This window comes from Erpetoichthys calabaricus, chromosome 16, assembly GCF_900747795.2.
Source record: "Erpetoichthys calabaricus chromosome 16, fErpCal1.3, whole genome shotgun sequence".
NCBI classification, from domain to species: domain Eukaryota; kingdom Metazoa; phylum Chordata; class Cladistia; order Polypteriformes; family Polypteridae; genus Erpetoichthys; species Erpetoichthys calabaricus.
Genome location: NC_041409.2, coordinates 47,928,508 through 47,942,607, shown reverse-complemented (window position 1 = coordinate 47,942,607; position 14,100 = coordinate 47,928,508). Strand labels below are relative to the sequence as shown.

The window sequence follows — 14,100 nt, the reverse complement described above, 5'->3', positions numbered from 1 at the left end:
AAAATCCACATGTCAGTTATCCAGTCGTACACTCAAACCAAACCGTGCATAGCATGCATTTTTCTGCTAATCTGTTGTTAAATAGACACTTACGGAATTATAAGCGCCCATCATAAACAGGAAATTTTATTCCAGTAACACTATGCTTTTTAATTGAAGACTGAACTTGTAACCAATGAATGATGTGAAGTGGAAGAGTTTCAGTTCAGAAGCACAGTATTATGGGAATGCATTTTATCAGGCAAACCTTCTTTCCATTTCAGTATGGAAATTACCGTTAACCTTTTTCCTTTGAAAATGTACACTGACAAATCTTATATAAATATACAGTCACACACACGTTTCAGAGTACATTGAGACATTAAACTGTAAATTTCAGTAACATCTGGAAAAATAGACTTTTCAAAAACTTAAGCATTTAGAATTGGCTTTCTTGCTGCCAGTCGACCTGTCAAGTCTTCTCTTCACATTTGAAAATAACTTGAACCACTCAAACTGTGCATGAAGCTGTTCTCCTATGAAGGTGCCTGTCGCACAAGCTGTTAACTTTTTGAAACTTATCTTCTACTTCTCTTTTGGCTTAGGGTCTTCAGTTTCCAAGTTCCTTTGATGGTATAGGGAAAGAATACACTCTGACACCTTGGCTTTCTTTGTCCTGCCAACTATTCATTCTTTTTCCATCCATGTTCAGGATCGCAAAGAGTGGGTGTTTTTATTTGGTAGAAATGGGCACAAGAAAGGACCGTCTTTGGAGGAGACACTAGCATACTAGGTTGCACATCTGCAGTAACTCTCATAAGGCCAATTTTGGAGTATTCAGCAAATCTTACGTGCATGTTATTTGGGGTGTGGTTAGAAAATCTGGAGCATCCAAAGCAATCTCTGCATTTTCAGTGCAAACTATAGTTGCCACAAGTAAAAGTCATGTAGCTACATGTGTACCTGTGGCCATTCCATTACAGTGACTAAAAGAGCTGCTCCATATTTTCATCCCAAAATCAAATGTATTTAGTTTGTTTTAAAGCTTCCACATATATTGTCTAATGTGAACACTTTAAAGCAGAGTTTTTTTAAACTTTTTAATCTGAGGGCCCAGATAAGGAAAATAAAACTGCGACCCAAGAAGAGAATTATTACCAAAATGACGGCGGAGCCATACAAGTAACAATGGCCATATATTAAAAAATATTACATTTTTGTTTCCATTTAAGCATATTTCTGACATGAATATTACTAAAAGAGAAGAGTGGAAACAAATACATTGGTAATAAAACAATTACCATTCAAAATGGGGAATAATTTATGAGGTGTATCACTGCCAGCGTAAATGTTTAGTGTAAGGATTAGTTAAGCTGAGAGAAATACAATTTTCTTTATAACAGGTGCAGTACAAGGATGATGATTTTTGAAAGGACATGCAAATACTTACTTAACTTTGTAACATGACTCATTGCACCAGTTGAAGAATAAAGCAGTGGAAAAATAGTTTATTTACTTTGTTTTAAATAACATTTTTATAACTTTTGTTCAAATGAGCTTCACCATTAATACATTACTAGCCGACGCCCACCGTAGCATACAGCGGTGTAAGAATAGCAATGGAAAATGGTGAGAAAGGAATTCAGAAATCAAGAAGAAATAAGTACTTCTTAAAAGACGCAGTGTGCATATAGAATTTCCGGCCAAGCAGGATTACATGTGAAAGTGATAAATAAATCAGGCTTTCCGAATTTACGTACTATGGCCATGGCATCCTGATAGTTTTGTTGCATGTATCTTGGACTTCTTGGAAATGTGGACGGTAATACAGTCATCCCTCACCTATCGTGGGGGTTACGTTCCAGAGCCCCCCGCGATAGGTGAAAATCCGCGAAGTAGCCACCTATATTTATTTTATTATTTATATATATTTTAAGGCTTTATAAACCCTTCCCACACTCTTATAAATCTTTCCCACTCTCTTATTAACCTTCCCCACGCTCTTATAAATACTTCCTATGCTCTTAAACACTTTCTACATTCTTAAACACCGCAGAGCAACACTACGCGCAGCGATCAGATGTCGATGTGTCTGCCACTCACTTTGTGAAGGGGGGCAGCTGAACTCACGCTGAGCAGAAATGGGCTTTGTGCTGCTTCTGCCAAAATGCCTGCTTGTCGCTCTGCGCGTTCTGAAGGAGGAGGAGGAGTGGGGGGGTGTGAGGGCTGAATGCACGTTCGCTCAAACCCCCCTCCCCGGAGGCACAGTACGCTCCTGCCACTTCGTGTTGTCAAGGGGGTGGGGAGCTGAATGCACGCTAAGGAGAAGTGGACTTTGTGCTGCTTGTTGCTCTGCGTGTCAATAATTTAAAAGCCTGTACAGCAGCTGTTTTCCTGTCTCACTGCCTTGTCTTGCGTGAAGTTAAAATGTTTTATAATAGTGAGATGTTACTCATATCCTTAGCCCGACACCAACATATCATATGTGTTAACAAAGTGTGTTTTATAAGTTTACATGTGTTTAAAGCATATGGGATGGGTATTTTAAGGCTTAAACTATAAAAATGATTTATATGGTCTTTCTGTAGTGCGGATTTTCACCTATTGCTGATGGGTCTGGAACATAACTTCCGCGATAGAAGAGCAATCACTTGTATTTAAAAAAAACCGCGATACAGTGAAGCCACAATAGGTGAACCGCGATATGGCGAGGGACGACTGTATGATCATTTTGCCTACACGAACGTTATTTTCAGCATTTGCTTGCAGTGCGTCTGATAGTTAGACACGCAGATCTTGTTGATGTAATCTGAGATAGTTGAGATGCGCGCCCTCTGTTTTAACATGCGCATTTACGGCGTACTGTTGGAATAGTTTGCCGCTGGAGTGCAAAATACTAAATGTATTCCTCATTGCTAATCTGTACGCGTAAAATTGGCATTGAGTAAGCCTTACTCGCTTGGCGGTTCTTTTATTGGGAACATGTTGTAAATCTTTGTGCCAGCAAATGTCTCCATAAGGGAATAAAAGTGGGAAAACCATAGGATCGCAATTCATATTGAGCGTGGAAATCTGTTTACAGGAGTTGCCTATGGGATAGATGCAAATGTCCCTTTTGGCAGGCGTTTCGCCATCTTCTCCGACGAAAAACGCTGGAACATCGGTGTTGACATGTGGGGGCATTCTATCGTTGTAAATCCTGCCTAGTGGTTTCCTTGAAAACCATTCGTACAGATGCTGTTGGATTGGACTGAGTGATATCATGCATGTGTTTATATGATTTAGCGAAGGGGTTGATGGTTCTGAGCATGGAATCTAGCTGGACAAGTACGTTTTCGCTGCATGCAGAATTTGCTTTATTTTGTAAGCGTACTTTAATAGCTTGCGCGGTGTCAAAAACAAACAACTGTCCATATCCTGGAGAGGTAGAAGTGTTAGCGTGTAGTGGAGAGATTTGATGATAAATTTGCCCATGTATTTTAAAACAGTATGGTCCATGGCCAGGAGGTCGAGTTATCTATGCACCCATGGAAGCAAACACTAGAGAAGAGTTGTATTCTTGAATGTGTTCAGGATAATTTTTAGCTTCTGATGTTTGCTGTGTAAGAAGCAGTTGTAAAGACACAGGTGGCTCCCGCAAGGGTGGCAAAGCTACTTCACCGTTGTGGCAGCACCTCGAGTACTTGTTGGATGTATTACGCTCAGCAGGCCAGTATAGTGCATGACATGGAAGACGACGAATAGGAATCGAGAAATGCCGTGTCGGCTGCGTGTGGGTAGGACCAGTTTTGAAGTGGAAGCAGGACGAACCAGAAAAAAAAAATATATATATATATATTAATTATATATATTATACATATAATGAGATTCTAAATCACTTTTTAAGTCTTATATCCCGGTGTTCATTTAACAATTCAATAAACCTGGAACAAACACCTGAGTTGTCTATCTAAATTATTATTAAGAAATATACACAATATTTGTATTTTTTTAAGCATTGTAAGAAATCTTTATGAAGAATTTGGTGAACTGTCCAGTCTGAAATGTTTAATCCTTCCAACTGAGAAGAGTCTGCTCTACACCCTGTCTCCCCTTTTTGGTGTGTTTACAGTTCTCAACGGTCCAGCAAACATATATTTCACTCTTATCAGTAGATTGAGATTCACCGAACCACTGTAAAATGACACAAGGAGATGGAATGTTTCCTGACTGAGATGCATTAAACTAAATACAAAATCTACTTTGAACCTCTCTTACAGATTTACTGTAGATTCAATGTATGCCTTAATAAGATGAGGCACTGAGCAGCTGTATGTGACCACTTAAACTGCATTTAGTGTAAAACACTGTTGGCTACTAGATGTGCACCTGCCATACTGACTCTAACACACGAAGAACCATCATATTCTTTCAGCCTTCGCAATTCTTTGTTTCAATATTTTTACACAAGGGCCACAGTCCCTTCACCTTAAGTTTCTCTCATTCCCTCCATTCCCCCCGTTATGTGTTCTCACTTTGACTAATGCAGAGGTGGGGTCTTGAGGAGTATTTGTTTTCGTACCATAAAAACAAAAAGTTTATAGGCTGTGTCACACTGCATACTACCACAAAAAAAATACACTAAACAGAGTATGATATATCATTGGTTAAAGAAAACGCGTTTGGACTAATTTGGATAACTTTACTACAGAGCCATTTGGCAACCAGTGACAAACATATATAGGTCCTGATCTATAGTTTAAGAAATACTGACTTAAAGGGTATAATATTGTCTGAATTTTTGGTGATTTATTTAAAATACATTAACACTTACTGTACAGTTAATGCTTTTAAGGTGCTACACTTGTGTAAACCTTTTTTTTGTTTTCCCTCTCATTTAACATTCTTTCAGTGGGTCCAAATTTCCAGTGTTCAGCATGTCATACAACCCAGCAGAAAATTCTGTACTGCTTTGCACGGTAAGCTCTTCTACACCTTTTTTAACACTACGTTATACCATTGTACTATTTAGAAATGGTTATCCAGGTACATTTGATATACATTATTGTATGTATGTTTATTGATTAAATAAGTGTTTGAAATATGACATTTTATTTAAATTTTCCATGTGTGTTTTTTCTTTTTGCAGAGAGCCACCAATCTTGAGAATAGTACCTATGACCTTTATTCAATACCTCGAGAAACAGACTCCCAGAATCCTGACGGTGAGTAAATGTTGATAGGTTTAGCAAAAATTTAGGCTGTCCTTTGTTTTTCTTGGGTGGGTGTTGAATTTTGGTTTAAGTTTGACTTGATTGTATGATATGTTATTTCTTTAAAATTAAAATCAATAAAAATATAGGAAAAAAATGAAATGGGCAATATTATTATTTTGTATTTTGATATACAAAAATAGATTTAAATGATAAATAGGCTTACCATAATGAAGACCACTCCTGGTAAAGGGAATCCCAGAATTCTGCATGACTGGAGATGCACCCTAATAATGTTTGTTTCTCTACACGGTCCTCAAGTTATTGTTATGGATTGCTGCCTGAAATTCTAGGCTTTGTAACACATCTGGCAATACTGGATTCAAAAACAGTTATTTTACTTTTGAATACACATGTAAAATAAAAGCAGTAATTGTTATGTGGAGATTACTTAAAGCAGACCACCTTTGTCCAACAGTGACCTCCTTATCTTTGACCTTAACAAAGGGGTCCTCGGTTCTGAACACTTTGAGAACTACTACACTGTATAACTAAACACTGAGATAATCTGTTTATTATTTGAAATAGGGCAGTCTAAAATAGGAAATGAATGGAATAAATTTTAAAAAAGTTTCCTCTAGTACAGAAAAAGATATTTGTTTAATCAGTTTGATTTCACACAAGCTACATAATTTTTTTAATTTTTTTTTTTTTTTTAATTTGCAAATTATGGAAATATTTTCTATGTAGATAATCTTAATGTCACACTTCCACAGTGTATTTGGCTAACCTATAAATAACGCTCCCATTTTTCAGCTCCCGAAGGAAAGCGCTCATCTGGGCTTACTGCAGTTTGGGTAGCCAGAAATCGGTTTGCTGTCCTTGACCGCATGCATTCGGTAAATACATTTACCTTTTTTTATTTTATTCTTAATGTGTAATACAAATACACATTTTAGTACATTTTAATTCAGTTAATTCCAATTCTAGTAGTATACTTATTTTTGAAAGTGGTAAAGGGCATTAATTACAAACTCGCAAGTGAGTTTGATTTTTCTGGTGTATTTATTTACTTGTGTGTGTGTATGTATGTTATGTTGTGGGGGAAAAAAAAAATTCTAAAGTTATAAAAGCAGTATTCCAGAACAATGGAAATGTTAAGATTGAGAGCCTGGTGCTTATGAAACAAAAGCTAAAGCTTCTCATAAATCAGGACCTTTGATGTCTGAGTTAGGTGTGCACTGAGTTGTGAATGGGGAAAGAGTTGCGAACAGCTTGTGAAATACCTCATGATGGGTCGCTGCTTGCAAGGGGACAAGCAATTCCCCCATACGACGATGTCTGCAGTTGTCCAAGGGAGGCCATATTGTGCCTCACCCCCCTCCCCTATACCTAAGAATATGATGGACAGTGATACTCCAAGGGGGAGAACCAGCTCCCCAGTTGGCGAGTTGCAGCAGTACCACAAGTGGGAAGAATCCCCCTATATGATGCTTTGCTGTGATTGTGCGTCTGCACACAAAAGGCAAAAATGGGTTGTGAGGAGGGAAAAAACTTTAAGAACTGCTGCTTTAGCTCTAGCATATTAGTACAACATGCTTTTTTCATCAGCATTTTTAGTTGCTTCTGTTTAATTTTTCTTTTGATACAGGCCAGGTCTCTTTAGGCTTTCCCCAAAAACGTTTTCCTCCCCTTGACTGCAGCATGTATCACCTTTTAAAAGGCTATTTTAAATGATTTGTGCAAGACTGATTTTGTTTCCTTTTTTTAACTTCCAGCTGTTGATTAAGAACCTCAAGAATGAAATTGCAAAGAAAGTACAAGTTCCTAATTGTGAGGAGATCTTCTACGCTGGGACTGGCAACCTTCTCCTTCGAGATGCCGACTCCATCACGTTATTTGATGTCCAGCAGAAACGTGCACTAGCATCTGTAAAGACTTCCAAGGTCAAATATGTTGTTTGGTCAGCAGATATGAGCAATGTGGCATTATTGGCTAAGCATGGTGAGTGCCTTACTGTATTTATGTCCCTTGGGGAGAATAACATTTTATTTTGTGATTGAGCATTTAATGAATAATTTCTTTGTTCTTGTTTAAATATTATTGATGTTAGCAATAATTTTTTTTATTGCTTTCTATGTAGCTATTATGATCTGTAATAGAAAGCTGGAGTCTCTTTCTAATATTCATGAGAATATACGTGTTAAAAGTGGAGCCTGGGATGAAAGTGGAGTGTTCATTTACACAACATCTAATCACATCAAATACGCCCTCACTACTGGGTATGTATTGCTTTTATTATTCCTGGTTACAGTTACAATCTCTCATGAACATTGAGACAGTGCAATCAGAATTTGTTTCAGCCTGTGTACAAGCAAATGACATTTGAGTTAAAAAAGATGACTAAGACAAAGATGACAAAGACCAAGACCCAAAATTACCAATGTTCTGGAACTTTAGTTTGCTTCATGGGATTCTAGCAATAGTGTGACACGTTGAAGTGATTCCACAGACCAAATAAGTTCGTTTTTAAAAGCTTTAGTAAAAGTTCAAAGTAAAACAGTTCCTGCGGTGGGTTGGCACCCTGCCCGGGATTGGTTCCTGCCTTGTGCCCTGTGTTGGCTGGGATTGGCTACAGCAGACCCCCGTGACCCTGTGTTCGGATTCAGCGGGTTGGAAAATGGATGGATGGTAAAACAGTTCACACAAAAATAGAGAAAAAGTATGATATTACAAAGTAAAGTCATTGTTTTAAGAAAAGTTCTTTTATAGCTTAACTTGTTTCATTTCTTTAAGTTTGCTTATACAGTCAAACCATTTCTAAATGGTCAGAAAACTGTATGCCAATCCCATTCACAAAATGCAAATGGATCTATCAGTCCATGCTAGCAATGAGACTAATTCCAAATACACACTGACTCCGTTAACACACTGCATTATTGATACAGCAAGAAAATTCTCTCATATTAACTTACAGGTGCTGAAAGGCTATACCATAATCTTAAACTATGAAAGAAAATTGTATTGTATTCTACTTAAGCAAACACTAGTATGAGTTTAACTTAAAAAGTTTTAACCTTCTAAGATTCTCTTGCATTTCCAGGCACCTAATTGATTATGTAGGTAATTACTTTCAGGCATTTCTTTGTATGTATAGTATTTTAGATATGCTATTTTCAATGTTCCTGGACTTGGCATATGGAATGATACATGTTACTAGTTATTCTGTTGAATGTGCATTATATTCTACTTCAGAAGTTGTTTTTTGCTGTATACCTAACAGTTAATGTGTATGTTCCTTTTTCTCAAGTTATTAAAAGTAATATATATAACTTCAGACCCAAACTGATTAAAATTTTTATTTTCAAATAAAGAGATCATGGCATAATCCGTACACTGGACCTACCCATCTACGTGACAAGGGTTCGTGGTAATAGTGTTTATTGCCTGGACAGAGAGTGCAGACCTAGAGTACTGACCATTGATCCTACTGAATACCGTTTCAAGTTAGCATTGGTCAATCGCAAATATGAAGAGGTGAGCTTAATCTTTGTTGTCTTTTACGATTTTTGGAACAATTTGAATGACAGTAATTTATGGGAAAAAAATCTCTTAATACATCTGTTCTTTTCAATTATTTTCAAGGTGCTGCACATGGTACGCAATGCTAAGTTAGTAGGACAATCCATCATTGCTTATCTCCAGAAAAAAGGCTATCCTGAAGTAGCGTTACATTTTGTAAAAGATGAAAAAACTCGATTCAGTCTAGCTCTGGAGTGTGGAAATATTGAGGTAATGTGGTTTTTTGTAACTGGTTTCTAACATTTTAGCTTACATTACTTTATTTTGAATCCTGATTGTGCATAAGCATATTCTTGTTAGAGCAGATTTGAAATCTCATGCAAGTGAACAATGTTCTGCAGAAAAAAATGAACTCTCTTTTGATTTATTGGTTACATAATATGTTTAGGTGGCTCTGGAAGCTGCTAAGGCACTTGATGATAAATCCTGCTGGGAAAAACTTGGCTCTGTCGCCCTTCTGCAAGGCCATCACCAGATTGTTGAGATGTGTTACCAGAGAACAAAGAACTTTGACAAGCTGTCCTTCCTTTACCTTATTACAGGCAACCTAGACAAACTGCGCAAGATGATGAAGATTGGTATGATAATGAGCCAGTTTAGAATTTCGTGTGCAGATTTTTGTGCCTGACACCATTTGTGTTTTTTGTATAACAAGAAGTACATGTTATTAAAATGTATTTGGCTTCTACTCATTGATAGTGGAAACTAAAAATGTTATACTTAAAGCGTAGCGGCTGCTACCTTTAATTATAGGTGGCCAGTTTACTGAGTAATATCTCAAATTGAAATTTAAATTGAAGTTTATATACTATTATAGGAACACCTTTAAATAATTCAATATATTCTTATAATCCCAGAAGTAAGAATAATCTATTGGAATTGTCTATAGTATAATTCTTTCTAAAGCAAGCTGTTGTATTGCTCACAAACTTTCTAATTTTGTATTGTTAGCTGAAATTCGCAAAGACATGAGTGGTCACTATCAAGCAGCCCTCTATCTTGGAGATGTGTCTGAGAGAGTGCGCATATTGAAGAACTGTGGTCAGAGTAAGTAAAGTCTGTTTTGATCAAGTTTTAATAACACTTCATTGTAATTTTTGTTAATTTTTCACACTTTTTCCCATGTTTCCTTTTTAGAGTCTCTTGCCTATTTGACAGCAGCCACATATGGTCTGGATGAGGAAGCTGAAGCTCTAAAAGCATCTTTTGATCCTGATAAAGAAACGGTATTTTTTTGAACAACACATTCCAAATGTATCTTCACTGTTTGGTTTTGAGTTAACTTCAATTAACTACTCTTGAACAACTGACAATTATTGCATAATATTTCTTTATAACTTATTTCTTGAAATCATCTTATTTATAACCCCAATTCCAAAAATGCTTGAACAGTCTGGAAAATACTAGTATAAAACAAAAAGGAATGTTTGTAAATTTACTTTGTACCATTTGTGTTTTGAATGCAAGTTACAGACAAGGTATTTCAAATTCTACCTAATCAACTGCACTCACTGTCTTTTGAAGATCTATATCATATCTATTCTGAAATTGATATCTTAAAACTTTGTCCCAACTTTTTTGGAATGAAGTACAACGATGTGACAAGTTAAAATAACAAGGTGATGTAAAATAAGTGAGGCAATCGTATTCAAGTATTGAAGCAGGCTTCAAAAAAGACGTAGTAGTCCTTTAACAGCAAGGATGGGTTGAGGAATGTCAATTTGCAAACGGATGCATCAAAGAATAATGCAGCACTTCAAGAATAACATTCCCCAAAGACAAGTTGGTAGGATTTTGGCCATTATACCTTGTATAGTGGACAGTATAATTAAAAGATTCAAGGAATCCGGTTAGATTTCAGTGTGTAAAGGGCAAGGTTGCATATCTCTGATCCCTCAGATGTCTTGAAAACTGTCATATGTATATAATAGATATCACAACATTGGCTGGGGAGTGCTCCGGCAAACCTTTGTCAACACCTTTTCCCGCTGCATCCATAGATAGTTAATTAAGGCTTACTGTGCAGAGCAAAAAGCATCAGCACTGCCCACAAACACTGCCATCTTTTCTGGGCTTGGTCTTATCTAGTATTAAAAATAATACTGTGGAATTGTGTGTTGTAATTTGAAGAGTCAAAATTTTAAATAGTTTTTGGAAAAAACACCATCGTGTTCTCCAGGCCAAAGAGGAAAAGGACCATCCAAGCTGTTATCAGCATCTGGTCCAAAGGCCAGTTTCTGCCATGGTATGGGGGTATGTCAGTGCCCATGGCATCTGTGAGGGGAATATTTAATGCAGAAAGATATCTACAAATTGTGGAGCAACATATGCTGCCATAACAGAAGCTGTCGTTTCCAGATATGTCCCTACATTTTCTTGCTGGACAACATTCTACCCAGACTACAAGTGCAGAGAGTGCAGGTACTAAATTGGCCTGTGTGGTGCATTGTAAAGCGTAAAATACACCAAAGCAGCCACTGAAGACCTGCATAATGGTTGAGTGGTAGAAAATTTCACTTGCTAAATTAACCAGCTTGTGTCTTCAGTGCCCAAGAAATAGTGATGTGATACAGTGGGAAACGCTGAAGTGTCCCAAATTATTTGCCGTGTGTGGCAGTCATCACATTTGACGAGTGCATATTTCAAATAAAAAACGAGTAAAATGTGTTTTTTTTTTTTGTGTATGTATACAATATTATACATATCTAAATGAAAGACCTAGGGATGCACCGATACCACTTTTTTGGAAAGCGAGTACGAGTACTTGCATTTCAGTACTCGCCGATACCGAGTACTTCCCGATACCGAGTACTTAATAAAAACATGATTTAAATTTACAGGTAACAGCTTTAGTCATATAATTTAACAAAAAAAACAAGAAACTCTTGTCTATCCACTGGGAGGTTAGGCTAATTAGCGACACGGGGCTAACACTGCTTGTCCAAATATCCGTGGTGAAACTAAACGCAGAGGAGGCTTGCAGTAGGCTGTGGATATGTTTTTTCACGGAGTCGTGTAGTTTAGGCAGCTCCGTGTCAGTCATGTAGCGGCGGCTTGGGATATCATATCTGGGCTCCAGAACATGGAGGAGACGCAGGAATCCCACATTTTCTACCTCCGAGAGTGGCTGGTCACTCAATGCAATGTACTCGATAATTGCCTGTGTTATTTTCACAGCATGTGGATTGTCTCTGGACATTTTCTCTCGTCTTGCAAGAGTTTGCTGCAGCGTGGGTTGTGTTGGTTTAGAAGCGTGGGTAAACTTTTTGTACTCGTTGTCGTGTTGGGATTTTAGGTGCTTGATTAAATTACTTGTGTTAAATGCGCTACCTTTTGAGCCTCCTCTGGACAATTTCGCTGAGCACAATTTGCAGTCCGCCTTTGTTTTATCGTCTTCATTCACTTTGAAATAGTTCCACACGGCTGACATGTCTCGCCTCACCTTGCCTTCTCCCCGCTCTGAGCTGCAGCCGGGGCCTGGGGGCGGGCACTCGGCGCCTGTGATTAACCCCTTACACGCCGCTCAAACATAGACATTTCTCAGACCGTGGTATCGGTCCCCGGTATCGGGGGACTTTTAACGAGTACGAGTACTTTAGAAAATGTGGTATCGAGGCCGATACCAGATACCCGTTTCGGTATCGGTGCATCCCTAGAAAGACCTGTGTGTGTATGGACCAGTCTGCTCTGCTTGCGCTCAACCACAGCCACTAGATGGAGCATGCATGCTCCTCACTTTTCCCTACAAAAGACCTGTTTGCAGCAGAAGCCGCTAAACAACAATATTGTGCTAATGACACAGGTAAAGGGAAACAACGTGAAACAAAGCAAATGCCATGGCTCAACAACAGGCAAACATTGTCTATCTGGACATATTTTCACAAGATAAAGATTAATAGGACTTGTAATGCTAGTGATACCATTAAGATATGGTATCACCAGTGTCTTCTTACGAAATCCAGTGGGACAGAAAGCACAGGTGGGTCCACGTCCTCTGCCCATGGTAATTCTTAAGCATTAGCTGACGCCTCTCCCAAGTTCACAAATACAGTAAAACTGCTAGGGAGTCTTCGGGTTATTTTTTGTCCTGGACCCCACATGCAGATAGTATAATATATTTGTTTTCCATGACCATTGTGATTATTTTTCCATGTAATGTAGTTTAAATAAGTGGCTCATTACAGGTGCAAACTTGTCTTGCCTTTATAAATGTATGATATACTACATTATGAGGCATGATTGACTGTAACCTCTTAAAAGAATTCATCTAAATTATTCATGTGAAATATTTTGTCTTACAGGTGCCAGAGACTGACCCCGATGCCAAACTCCTGCAGCCCCCACCTCCAGTAATGCCTTTGGATACTAACTGGCCCTTACTGACCGTGTCAAAAGGTTTCTTTGAAGGAGCAATTTCCAACAAGGGTAAGATTGTAACCGAGTAAAACAGTACATTTTTGAGTGAACTGTATTTATTATTGTATAAGTGATCAAGTGAACCAAATAGTGTCGTAGTGCCCACCCAGACATACTAAATAGTTCGAGTTGTAAAGAGAAGATTTTTTTTTTTTTTTTAGTGTGTGTGATGTTTTCAGTTGTGCAGCTTGTTATCACAGCACTACGCTGCCACATAGTTCCTGGGTTCCGATTTTAATTCCCTGCCCAGTTACTTTTTATTGGGCGTGTTTATATAGAATGTTTGAAGCCCGTCTGTCCGTCCACATGAAACAACTCGACCCCATTGAACAAATTTTCTTGAGATGTAGTACACTTATTCTTTAGGGAAATTTGTTGAAACAACAGTTTTTGTTGTGATATCTTGAACAGATCGTGCCATACGAAGTTTTAAAATTTCAATTTTCCCATTAAAAAGCTTTGGCAAATTTGTAAGCTCATCTTAAAACAGGGAAACATTCTGTGCAACTTCAACTAGGAATTAGTTTACTGTTTCAATGTTACCTTGGAATGGTTGCTTGAGCTTGTATATTTTCCTATTTTACTGGTCTGACAGCCACTCAGATGGGCACTGCAAGTAAGTCGGACCCCATGCAGTATACGTTCCCACAGACGGCTCACACAGCTATGTCCTTGTGCTGCTGCTTTTCTTAAGTTAACTAATAAACTATAAAAAAAATTAATTCCTCTGGAAATAAATGGAAGGGAAAAGCAATTATGTAAGCATATATAAGACTGCATTGATTGACCAAGATTATCTGCAGATTATTATTGTAAAGAACCAACATTCTTAACCTGCAACTAAATGGTGGTTGAACTAATTAGTAACATGGGAAAGGCACAGCTGCTCGAAGTAATGTAAACAGGCCGGGTTTAAAAATTGACAGTCGTG

The 14,100-nt window shown here is 37.8% G+C and overlaps 1 protein-coding gene across 1 annotated transcript in view; it reads left to right on the top strand.

Annotated features, from left to right (window-relative positions):
• The window catches only part of copa (COPI coat complex subunit alpha), a 48,056-nt gene that overhangs the window by 23,993 nt on the left and 9,963 nt on the right, over positions 1-14,100 (top strand). Inside the window, exons 11-21 of the mRNA XM_028822164.2 lie at positions 4,871-4,937; positions 5,108-5,183; positions 5,988-6,070; positions 6,950-7,175; positions 7,315-7,453; positions 8,546-8,708; positions 8,817-8,963; positions 9,142-9,331; positions 9,705-9,800; positions 9,891-9,979; positions 13,055-13,178. Coding sequence (XP_028677997.1) covers positions 4,871-4,937; positions 5,108-5,183; positions 5,988-6,070; positions 6,950-7,175; positions 7,315-7,453; positions 8,546-8,708; positions 8,817-8,963; positions 9,142-9,331; positions 9,705-9,800; positions 9,891-9,979; positions 13,055-13,178 — 1,400 coding nt within the window. The remainder of the gene's footprint in view (positions 1-4,870; positions 4,938-5,107; positions 5,184-5,987; positions 6,071-6,949; positions 7,176-7,314; positions 7,454-8,545; positions 8,709-8,816; positions 8,964-9,141; positions 9,332-9,704; positions 9,801-9,890; positions 9,980-13,054; positions 13,179-14,100) is intronic.